The 12,770-nt window shown below is 33.6% G+C and overlaps 1 protein-coding gene across 4 annotated transcripts in view; it reads right to left on the bottom strand.

Moving 5' to 3' along the window:
• Window positions 1-343: 343 nt before the first annotated feature.
• The window catches only part of LOC149808018 (CYFIP-related Rac1 interactor B-like), a 79,035-nt gene continuing 66,608 nt past the window's right edge, over window positions 344-12,770 (bottom strand). For 3 of the 4 annotated variants that reach the window (XM_089972557.1, XM_089972566.1, XM_089972574.1), the window contains exon 11: window positions 344-12,618. In XM_089972557.1, the coding sequence (XP_089828683.1) occupies window positions 12,552-12,618 (67 nt within the window). In that variant the 3' untranslated portion in view covers window positions 344-12,551. The remainder of the gene's footprint in view (window positions 12,619-12,770) is intronic. The other variant, XM_089972581.1, reaches the window with a different exon arrangement.

Raw genomic sequence — 12,770 nt, 5'->3', positions numbered from 1 at the left:
CATTTGAAAGAAGATGTAAACAGCAAGGGTGGACAGATGACAAGTGAGCTAATAATGCTGACCTAACCTCCAAAATGTCCAGCTAAAAATCTTTATATTACAGTTAGGGCATAATAAACTTTATAATCATAGATTTTACAAGAAATTCTGATTGGTAACTGCTTAGACATTACATGACAACACCACTAATAGATAATTGGTCAGCTATTATAAAATATTGGCCAACTGGAAGTTAGAATGACTGGTTCAGCCTGAGTCTGAACGATTTCCGTGCATGCCACTGAATGCTTGTTTTGTATTTCTGCAACATTCACAACTGAAAAACAGCACAGTTACAAACACATAAAATTGAATCTTTTATCAAAAACCTGTACAAATATGGAAATCTTCATAAAGGTACATTTAATATAGTCATGTACACTGCATACAGAATTATGTCAAAATTATTACAGTTCAAAAGGTAGCAAATAACTTGTAATTTGAAAATATACTTCATACAGCCTTTAAACTGTCTTCATATGTTGGTTTGTTTATGACTTCATAAACAAGTATAAAAGTAGAAAGAAGAAAAAACATAACTGCACCATTACACTATGGGATGCAACACTATCTGGTAATAACTGACATTTTGTTTTATTGATAAACACAATTTTATCTCATTTTATTATTATTTTTGGAAAATACATCAATAACAAGTATTCTGAATTTAAAAAGTGATATATGTTGTTCAGTTTAAACTTGTCATATTCCCTCTGATAATAAATTCAATCAGATTTTGGCAAAATTCAACAAGTTATAATAAATTCAATCAGATTTTGGCAAAATTCAACAAGTTATAATAAATTCAATCAGATTTTGGCAAAATTCAACAAGTTCAACAAATTCTGAGACATTTTAAGGCAGCCCCTCCAAATTCAAGGACTTTCCAAGGTTATACAAACCATGTGTTATGATTCATAAATAATTTCTTGCTTTTATCATTTTTACATATTATTTAAAATGCACCCCAAACCGTTCTTCTAAGAGAGTACCAATTTATTTATGCTATATGGAATGGAAATCTGTCATACAATATACAATCTACTTGTGTTTACTAAATAGAAATTCTATTCTTCACAAATCATTTAGGACTTGTATAAAACAGTTTCTGTCAAGCAAGAATAATGCATATATATATTTCTGTTTTGATCATTACCAGTCCATAGTAAATGACCCACTTTTGCCAAAATAGTAATGAATATACCTAATATATACAAATGAACACCGATCAAGCAAGCACATTGCGAGACATTAAAATGGTTGGTGAATTGCCACTTCAATACTGCACTCAAAAAAGGTCAAAAAAATTAAAATAATTCAAACACAATTCTGACAAGTTAACAGAGGTATGAAATATAAAACTGACAGGTGACCAATACAAAATGGTCAGGTGGGCAAATTTTCAGCCAAACATTTCTTATGAATAAGAGCTGTTCATAAAGTATAGGCCTTATGAATACTCACAGTTAATAAGGGAAATCACTCCCACAAACATATATTGTGTATATAATTTTAAGGCAAATAGTCTCCAAATAATATAACAATAACATCCCATCACAGGGTTTTCTTTAGATTTTTGTCTTTGGGAAAATATTAAATACAACAAAAGGTATTTATATGAATGTTTGAATAAATCTGACATTTTCAATGTCTTGTTGCTAACCCCGATTTTATAATTCCACATTTAGACTGATCACTTGTCAAACCATTAGGTATTTAACTAAAATAATTGCTTCTTTTACACAGGTTAGGGTCCAAATAATCAAAACACCCCTAACAATTTATAGGTTGTTCTTTACTCAGACTAGGGTCCAAATACTCAAAACTCTCCATACAATCTATAGGTGGCTTTTCACTCAGGTTAGGGTCCAAGTACTCAAAATCATGTTACAATTTATAGGTTGCTTTTTACACAGGTTAGGGTCCAAATAATCAAAAGACCCCTAACAATTTATAGGTGGCTTTTTATTCAGGCTAGGGTCCAAATAATTAAAAGACCCCTAACAATTTATAGGTGGCTTTTTACTCAGGCTACAGTCCATGTACTCAAAATCCCATTACAATTGAAGGTTTATGAATTTCTTTTACCTCAGTGATCCCCAGGACAGGGTTAAAGGTCAGATGTAACTAAAACCAATTATCTTCTCTTGGTTATGCAATTCATTTTCATTTCGGTTTAGACTATTAGCACACTATCTCAAAGGCATGTGAGCTTACTTTGTCGCCATACATGTGACATTTGTTGTAAATTGGCGAATCTGTCCACCAGTGACTGCTTGTTACAAAGCTGGAATCCTGTAACAATTTACAGGTTGCTGTGCATGTTCTTCATTTTATCTTAGCTACTCCAAGTAAGGATCATTCAAAAAAATAGGGGGAAAAGTACCTTGTTGCTAATTGTCCATAAAGTAATAGCTATACGAGCATAAAAAAATTCATAACATTTGTACAGGATGAAGATCATACACTTCACTTATCAAACACAAAAAGGAAAGATTATTTTTGTGGAGTGAATCTAGTCTGTATGACAATTATTGAGAACACATGTGGTTTCTGCATCTCAAAGCCTGCAAAGACAGTTTACACCATGTTGTAGATTCCTCAAGATTTCCCAAGTTCTATGTGTGTGTGTGTGTATATATATATATATATATATGCACTAGTATCTAGCTAGCCTGACACGTGATCCCTTGCTGGATCCAGTAGACTTGAAAGGATTGTAACTCGCCATATGATTTGTATTCTTTATATAATATATATATTCTTTCAATGGACTGTTATTTCAAGTAAAAACACTGTAAAAGCATTTATCTTTTAACTACTTTTGGTTTGGTGTTGTATGGCACATTATTACAAGTAGGTCATTTAGTGCAGAGGCAACTGGAATAAAGTGCCTTTCCAAAGGACACATCACAGTATCTTACAAAGGCTGGTCTGATCATAGGATTCAAACCCACACCCTTTTGGTCACGAGTCTGGCACACTAACCAATGAACCACCCTAGTTCTTTAATTACTTAATAAGAGACAGAAGTTGCAAGCAAGTCATTGTCTGTCCATTCTTTCTCTGAATTCATGGTGTCATGATGCCCATTGGTTAAAGTGACATGATATTGATTGCATCTTAATGTAATGACTGTATCATTTTGCGCTGCACAATAAGTGATCATTTAACATAAGTGGACTACCCAAAGGAACCTAGTAAAAATGGACTAATCTGGAAATGGTGGATGACAGGTCCACAAAAACCAAGGTGGCAATTGCAGAATACTTACCACTATGAGAAAAGCTTACATGGAACTAGCTGCCACTTATAATCACCCTCTCCCTGGCTTTACAACCATTCTTCAAAGATGGGTTGAAAATTAAATCTTATGATTTGGGCAACAAGAGTACCATGAACCATACATCATACACCCATCCACCTCATGTTTAATAGTCTTATATGGGCAACAGCTAGGCATGGCTGATCAATGGATCTAAATGATCTCATCCTCTCGTCAAGATATGTGGTATTAAACTATCTGAACTTTGTATTTTAAGGATTTTTTTATAACCTTTTTGTGTTTTTATCTTCATTTTTGTGCCTTTTCCAAGGATATTTAAACTTTGAACTGTATAGCCAGGATTGTGCTGATGTGCCATTTAAGTGCATACATACATACGTACATACATACATGCATGTATACATATTCAGTCACTTGACCTTTAACCCCAAAAATCAAACTGCTTCTTACATAACCAAACACGTTTCTTTTTTTACCCGATTAAAAAATGGTTCATATCTATAAAAACATTGAGTTTGTTTTACAACTGAAAATAAATGTAGATGAACAAACTAAGCATGCAATATGAACAGAGTCAATAACTGTCATTTCAAGCAGACTGATAAATATCGGGGTTCACAAAATGTGTCCAAAAAATCATTGTATGCTTACACATAAAGCTTGAAAATGTCTAAACTTAAGGAAAAAAATATAAATTACCATATAGCTGCTAAAATATTTATTTTTCATTGTTCTTCCACATCATTAAATCAACCATATATATAGTCATTTAACTAGCATTTAACAAGAACAATTTCCACTATAAAAAATGTCTTGGAGAAATGCACTGACTTGTAGAGAAAGATCCATTACAGCAACATGAAAGAATGCAAACAGCAAAAGTACAAAATAGTGACATGCAGTATGCAGGAAAAAAATACTGTATCATGCTTACATGTGCGTTGTAAAACTATGCGGTTTTCCAATATGGAAGTATCAGTGAAGATTATATCTGAGCATTATCAAAACAAGCCCTCACATGATAATGTTAAAAAAATTATTTTACATTTGTTTTGGCAGTCTCAACTTTTGATCATTAATGATTATTCTGCCAATAAACCTGAAATTCAACTATCACCATATAAAAAAACAGTACACATCTAAAAATGTACTACACTATTTATATAACATAACTAGTAATGATGGAATCATCATATTAGTTCCATGTACATATACATGTACATGTTTGTAGCTTTCTGATCATTGATGTGCTCTAATAAAAAGGATATACAAAAAAATGATGAATTATAATTGTAAAGATATTTCACAAACACATTTATTGTGCATAGATGAAGGTATTGAAGAATATACCTATATACTCACTTATAAGTCAAGTCAAATTGCGAACTACACAGATCCAGATCTGCAATAGCAGAATGTGCCAGCAGATCTGGGTCTGTGAATTTTTGTTAGGTGCAATCAGTAGAACAAGCAACCCAGACCCTGGTCTGCAGGTGCATTATGCTATGGTAGATCAGCATCTTCCTTCTGATGACTTATAAGTCAGTATTTTAAAGTAGTTACACCTCAAATGTTGGGATACCATATATATTTGTGTACATGTCTGATCCAACTACAGGGACCCAAAATTTGCCATTACATAATGCAGAGGTAGATCTAGGTCCATGCAGTTTGTCAAGAGTAATCAGTATAACAAACAACAAAGACCCTGATATCCTGGCACATTATGCACCAGAGATCATAGTCTATGTCATTACTAGTGAGTATACATGGTGTAAAACATATATTTCCATCTTCAAAAATCATTTTTTAATGCAAAAAAAATTACTCATGACCAAAAAAGAATAGGTTTGTGAAGATTTAGCATTCAAACCCAAACTGTATGAAATAATGTAGATAATAACAAATCTTTTCCACTGATTCCAGATCAGATTTTTGTTTTCATTTTCAAGCAAAGAATCTGTAAAAAAAAAAAAAAGAGTTTAGAAGATAAGGAACAATTCCCCTAATTTTAATTTTAAATTTAATAATATTCAACTGCAATTCCAATCTTATTTCTTTCATTCTTCCATTACCAAAAATATCTTCAAATTGTCCAGATGCCCAGATTCAGAGATTCCTCTTGAAAATTAGGAATGTGAACTTCAAAATACTGGAATCTGCACATAAGAATTGGATTACTTCAAATTTTGATCTAATGTTTATATGGAAGAACTTATTCAAAGTAATGAGTGGGTCAAACAGCCTTCCTACAGTTATCTTTTTTTACCACATCACACACTCAAGTCTGTCGAGAGAAGACAGATGAAAATGCAAGCTATTTGCCAAGTCTTGATTGATTTCCTTGTGTATTCTGCTTTGACTTTCTAAGCACACCTTGTCTCACCTTCCTCTTTTCTCATATTCTAGTCAGCTGCCATTATCTTTCATAAAATTTTCTCTAATGACTCAAATTACTCAGCTGACATTATTTCTGACAGGTCAATATTCCACTGTATTATTATACAAGTGCTTACTGACACAATTTCTGGCAGGTCAAGAGTCCACTGTATTATTATTAAAGTGCTTACTGACATGATTTCTGACAGGTCAATATTCCAATGATGTTGTTGTTGTTCGAGGGTTTAACGCCATTTTTCAGCACAAGATAAGCTATACATTGGCGGCCAGTATAATTGGTGGAGGAAGAACCCTGGAAAACCCAGGGAAGAACCACCGACCCACGAGAAGCTACTGGCTGGCTTTCCCACGTACCCATGCTAGCCGAGCCTTGGACTCGAAACCCATGCAGACAGAGGTGAAATGGCAGTAATCTGGAACGGTGAGCACTTTAGACCACTTGGGGCCCCTATTCCAATGAGGATTATTATACAAAAACTAACTGTATTTAACCACTTTTAAGTAGATTCCAACTGTGAACTGCACAGACACAGATCTACCATCACAAGTGTGGCAGATCTGGGTCTAAGCAGTTTGTAAGCAGTAATCAGTACAACAACAACAACAACACTGACCAAGATTTGCCTGCACATTATGTGATGGCAGATCAAGGTATATGTTGTCTGCAGTAAGATTTGATGCGAGTTTATATGGTAGGTACACTTTCAACAAAAATTTAAATCACCTATTACAAGTGTTTCTGTGTTCTAAATAAAATGGTATTGAGGCTGTGATTCACTTCCCATATTTATATGCTTATGAGTCCAACTGCAAGCTGTAATTACTCTGGTCTGCAGGCACAGTATGCTATGGCAGATCTGGATATTTGCAGTTTGCCATGATCTATGAGCAAGTATATATGGTATATACTGGAATCAGACAGAAGCTGTTGTCATGGATGTAATTTTGAGGTTAAATATAGGATTGTGCCAAAATCAGAATTGTAGGAATATCTGCATATCTACCATTTTATTGAGTACTGACAAAACTAGGTGCAACCTGTCTACTTAAAAAAGTAAAGAATACGGTGACCACCCTGCTCTTACATTATGTGTAGTCCCCCCTGCTCTCGCATTATGTACCAATAATACAGTGACCACCCTGTCTACTTGAAAAAGTAGAGTAAGCCGTGTATACCCACACACACCCATACTCTTGCATTATGTACCAAAACAACTGGGTTCAACCTGTCCACTAACTGAAAAATAAGTTTAAAAAAACAGTCTATGCCCCCCCCCCCATTCCTCCTGCATTATGTACTAACAAAACAGGCTGCAACCTGTCCACTTGAAAAAGTAACTAGAGCAGTGTAAATACTGATATGCCCTGACATTCTAGGATGGTAGATCTGGGTCCATGCTTTTGCATGTCATATAAATGAGCAAATACAGCAAAATACCCCCTCAGTATTGGATTGGAATAACCTACAAAACCTATGCTACAAAACAGCTGGGCTATTTAAAACACATCAGTCCCAAAAATCGACAATATTTTATTTTTGTGTTGTGTGATCATGCACAGAGGTATGACTGAAAGGAAAAGGGAACAAGTGAGAAAAAAAAGACTTACTACAATATTTTCATTCACTGGAAAACAAATATTTGTAATAATGCATGAAAACTTTGTTAAGTTTTCCATTAAAGCAAATGTTAATTATTAGGTTGTTCACACAATTTAAACCCTGGTTTTCGATTCAGTCATGTAAACTCATGGTGCAACATGGCTGGCAGAGGTGTGTACCCTGCAGTATTTTCTTCTGGTTGTATGTACTATTATATTTTTTCACTGTACTAGAAGTTTGGTAGTTTCCATCTGTAAGGAATGTACAGAAATTCCTGAGTAATCTTGCTAAGAATCTAATGATATTAATAGCATGTTTTCATTTTTCATAACAAATTAATTCAAAAATTTATTTTTTAATACAAAAAGTTGTATGTCAGAAATTAATTTGAAAATTGTAAAAAACAGAATTATCCTTGAACATGTTTACTTACACAAATGAGGTGGCCAAATGAGGTATTGTAAAAGATATTTGGGCCAAATCCAACTTTGTAAAAATTTCAGATTTAAATAAAAACCATAGTTTTAGTTTTTTTTACTAGTGTATTTTATGTCTCAGAACATATATTTCTTTCTAAGACTTAATCATCTTAAAATTTTCAAAAGAGTGGCCATTTTCAGTTTAAATTTTATGCAATTTCTCAAGGACACTAAATATTTTCTCATTTGTTGTGTTCTGTATTTACAGACTCTCTCTCTCATATGAATTGTGCCTGGATGTTGGTATTCCACTCAAAGTTTTTTTGCCCATTATATCAATAGCGTAGCAAGTAAACTGAAGGCTTCAGTTTCAATACTTCCTGTTATCAACAAATTCTCAAATCTCTGCATAGTTTTTTTGTATAAGGTTAATCATTCCAATTTTGATACAGTTTTTAGATCACAACTTGTACAACAATTAACATACACTTAACGAATTCATCTACTATAAGTAACTAACCATTTATGGGGGGGGGCAGTTTTCTTTCGAGCAGAGATATTTTATTTTCTTTTAACTCAAGATGATTAGTATTTCTTCAAATAATATCTTGAATATAATAATGGTGTTATTTTGCTGTAAATTAGAGCAAGATATATCACGGTATGTTCAGAAATACCATGGTATAAGATTTTTATGTGGTATTCAGCTCTAACGGACAATGCAGCAATGAAAAAAAGTGTGTGTGGGGTGTATGTGAAAATTTGTTATATGCAGCTATAACAAAACATAACAATGAACACTATTATCAGTCTTCCCTCTATAGATTTCAAGAAAATTTTTACAATCCAAATCCAACAGACTGACTTATATTTTGATGCAAATGACACTTCTGAAGAATATTAGTGTCCTTGTTAAATCATATTGAAAGAGATTCATATACAGTCTGGTAAATACAGAATACAAAAAACCCCCACTAAAATAAAAATACTTTAATTATAAACTTTAAAACCTTTGGCAAAAGAAGACATTTGCAATGGAAGACTATTTACTAATTTCATTAACCACTGGTCAGTGGAGACCCTGGTTAGGCTAACTGGTAAGTGGCAACCATGGATAAGCTAACCACTGGTCAGTGGTGACCATGGATAACCTAAATTACATATTGAGGATCTGTTTTCATATGGAGTAAAGCATTCCAACTCAAACATCAATTGCTCTTCCTTAACTCAGACATCACTTGAATACTCAGCATATTCAAAGGACTTTCTAAGTCATGTTCTGAACCATTCAATTTATCTTCAATCCAGAAAATCTTGAAACCAACCAACAACTTGCACCAAATACAGTGTGACCCCACTATAGCATGCTCCGTTATAACAGGAATTCAGATATAACATGGTTGTGGTGTGGCTCCCGAAATTTTATATACATGTATTCTTTTGCGTACACTCCAAAACAATTCTTTCTTAAAAGTATGAAAAAACGTAACCAGTTTATTATCATTTTGGGGAAGAGATCATGAATAAATAATACAATATGATCGTGGCATGGGTCCTGAAACTTTATATGTATTTTTCTCACACATGAAAAAATAAGTTTTTCTTCTTAAAAGTATAAAAATAACATGTAAAAAGTTTATTCTGGGATCATGTAGGGCTTTGCCAATGTCACAAACTGCGATGTTTTTTCCTTATTTGCGGCAAAATATACCATCTGGCTATTTTTTATTATTGAAGACATTGTTGGCTGTTTAAACTTGTATATACAACCTCTGGTTTGGAGTGGAAAAATTCAGAGGCCCCATGAAAGGAAGCTGCAAACTTGATATAAAATGCACTTAAATGTATCTACTGTTGCATAAATAAATTTTCTGTCCATATTGACAAACCATATTAACAGTGCATTGTTATTTTCTTAGTCCACTTATGTTGACATCTAACACGAATACTGTATGTTGTGAGATATCCGTTTTTTTTGTTGTTGTTGACATTTCTGGTAGTAGAGATCAATCGGACAGGAATTATCTCATAATCTATCTTTCATCCGATTTTTGACCACTCGCTAATAATCAATATATTTACATAGACTGACATTTATGTGTGGATGGTAAGTAAAATTCCTCTTCTTTTCACTCAGAATTAAATCCTTCAGAACACTCATGTGTTTTGTAGTAATCAATGTCATCAGACCAGAACACCTGCATCTCAATCATCCATTGGCCCTTTGTTAAATTTCTGACAGATGCATGGAAGGCAGCATCACTCCAATACCACATATGTACCCACCAAATCCATCTTACTTGTTGGTCTATTCAATAGGCAAAGAGGAAGAGTAACTACAATCAACCAAACAATGGCCAATTCCTTTTTTAAAAATGTACCCAGATAAAATAGTTTGCAGAAATTTCAAAGAAAACATCACCTATGAATCACCAATTGTGATGAAAGCATACTAAGCAAATAGGGGAACAAAATCAGTTTCAATCATGCAATACAATTATTTTATGTTACCGCCACAATAAGAAACGGGCATTTGTTTGGTTCTCCAAAGCTGTCATTTAGCGGTGACTTCAATAATGCATGCACCCTTCATCAAAGAAAGCTGACTACAAGCTTCAATAAAAACAAATAACCTTTCTTGAAAGGAAGTCAGTACCAAACTTTAATAAAAGCAATAGAATCTGACTTATTTTTGTTCATTTTCCAACATGACTGAAACACGTTTATTGTGCTGTGAAAGTTTCCTTTTTGCTGGGAAAAAGTTTATGCTTATGAACGTTACCAACGGCAGCTTAAAATGCAAACTTTTACTGACTTGGGACTTACTGAAAAGTAAATGTACTTCATTATTTTTGCTGGAATTACTTGCATTGTGGATTCATTGTATGTGATGAGATTCATGGGTGAGTACATGGTGTTGATAATCTATTCATGCTATACATTTGACATGTATATATATAAACAGTACACATGTATATATACCAATCCATGGTTCCCTAAATAAAGTAAAATTTTATATACAACTTCTTCATTTTCACTACAGGTGTACTTCCCATTTAATATGCATTGATTTAAGATGGTAACTGTGCCAATGAAGCACGTATTTTACTGCCTGCATTTATTACCTACCCCCCACGCACAAATTTTTGGGGGTACATGCATCATTTTCTTCAACTGACTGACCTGGATGCTTATAACACGGTTCAGTCTATAACACGGCTGGGTTCTATGGTTCCCAACTACCGTGTTATAGCGGGGTCACACTGTCTCTGGGCATGTTGTACTTTGACTTGCTGATTTTCAAATAATGAATAATGCCCATCTTTATGTGAGCCTTGGAACACACAAAATTGAAATCATGCAACAATATTTTTTTTAAATTTCATATGAAATGAGCACAAATGTAATAATCTACTCACCATTGTAAAAATAAATCACTTATTCAATAAAGGGAATGATTTAAGTCATTATGCTTTTTCCTTTCTTTTATGATGCCTCATTTGGACTGAAATGAGGTATATCATGTAATAAAGAGCAAATATTAATATGCCTCATTTGGACTGAAATGAGGTAAATCATGTAATAAAGAGCAATTATTAATATGCCTCAATTGGACTGAAATGAGGTATATCATATAATAAAGAGCAATTATAAACATGCCTCATTTGAATTGAAATGAGGTATATCATGTAATAAAGAGCAACTATTAACACACATAACGAGCTGTCATTTTCCCTTCAATCTAAAGATGCCAACTTCAAACTTCTTTTGCTGAACAAAAAGAAATATGATCTGTGCCACAAGAAAACTTACAAAGGAATAACATTTCAAGTTTAACTAAGAAAAGTCTTAAACACAGAATAAGCTATTCTGGATGAAAATGTTAAAAATTATGATTTGAAAAAAATCAGGCACATTTTTGCACTTATTTTGTAAATAAGGGAACAGATAAAAACCCACCCAAGTGCAGATCACTAATGACCAACATTTTTCTCTATTCAATGACATGAACACAACATAATGGCAATTACCTCAAATTAATGGTAAAATGACAGGCTATTTAAGTGGGTCCAAAGATGCGAGTTGTGCACCTTGAAAATGGGGCACTCACAATTTCCTATGACCAGAGTTGCTTCCCTTACTCCAATATCTTGGCCATCATACATCCAACATGTAACCTGGTTAGATTTTATGACATTTTCTGGACTTAGTACTTGTGACATGTCTGCAACCAAATGTTTCTCCAAATTCTGGATTGATCAAAGGTTGAAAAGCATTACTGATGAAAAATTATTTTCAACTGCTTCTGATCCTCACTAGTTTAAGAAATGTTTCCAATTTGGGAAATAATGTAATTTTAAGTATTTTGATGTCTTCTCTTGCATTTATCACTTTTGAAATAAAGTGAAAGTGACCATGGACTATTTGCAAAAACAGGAAGAATTTGTCACATTATCTCAAAGACATTTTATACTGATGAGTTTATGCTACTGAACTCACAAGCAGTGATGTCATCCACAATAAAGTAAATACTGATTCAAGTTCAAAGGCTGGGACCTCTTCTGTTCATACAGTGGCATAAATTAAAGAGCAAAGGGAAGGAACACTGATCTATCCTCTGAAAAACTGGATTAACTGTCACAAACTGGAATGATAATGTTAACCCAGCTTGGGGCCTAGCTAACCCAGCCTGGGGCCTAGCTAACCCAGCTTGGGGCCTAGCTAAATGAGCAATGATAACAAACATTATGCAACATTATATACAATGGAAAAATGTAACAATTAACATTTCTCTCTCACACACATTTCACTCTGCAAGTAATGCCTTCACAGATTTTGGTGTCGTTTCATCATTGAGATGCTTGGTCGTGTATCTGAAATAAAAGAACAGAACATTTACCTGGTGTACCCAAACATATTACAGCTATTCAATTCATAATTAAGCTGTAATTACGGTTGTTTCATAATTTTGATTTTTCGAAGCACAAATGATCAACTAATTACTGTACTAAACTTGAACTACTTT

This window comes from Sinohyriopsis cumingii, chromosome 1, assembly GCF_028554795.1.
Source record: "Sinohyriopsis cumingii isolate HCF-2022 chromosome 1, ASM2855479v2, whole genome shotgun sequence".
Taxonomy (NCBI): Eukaryota; Metazoa; Mollusca; class Bivalvia; order Unionida; family Unionidae; genus Sinohyriopsis; species Sinohyriopsis cumingii.
This window is presented reverse-complemented; position numbering and strand designations above follow the sequence as displayed.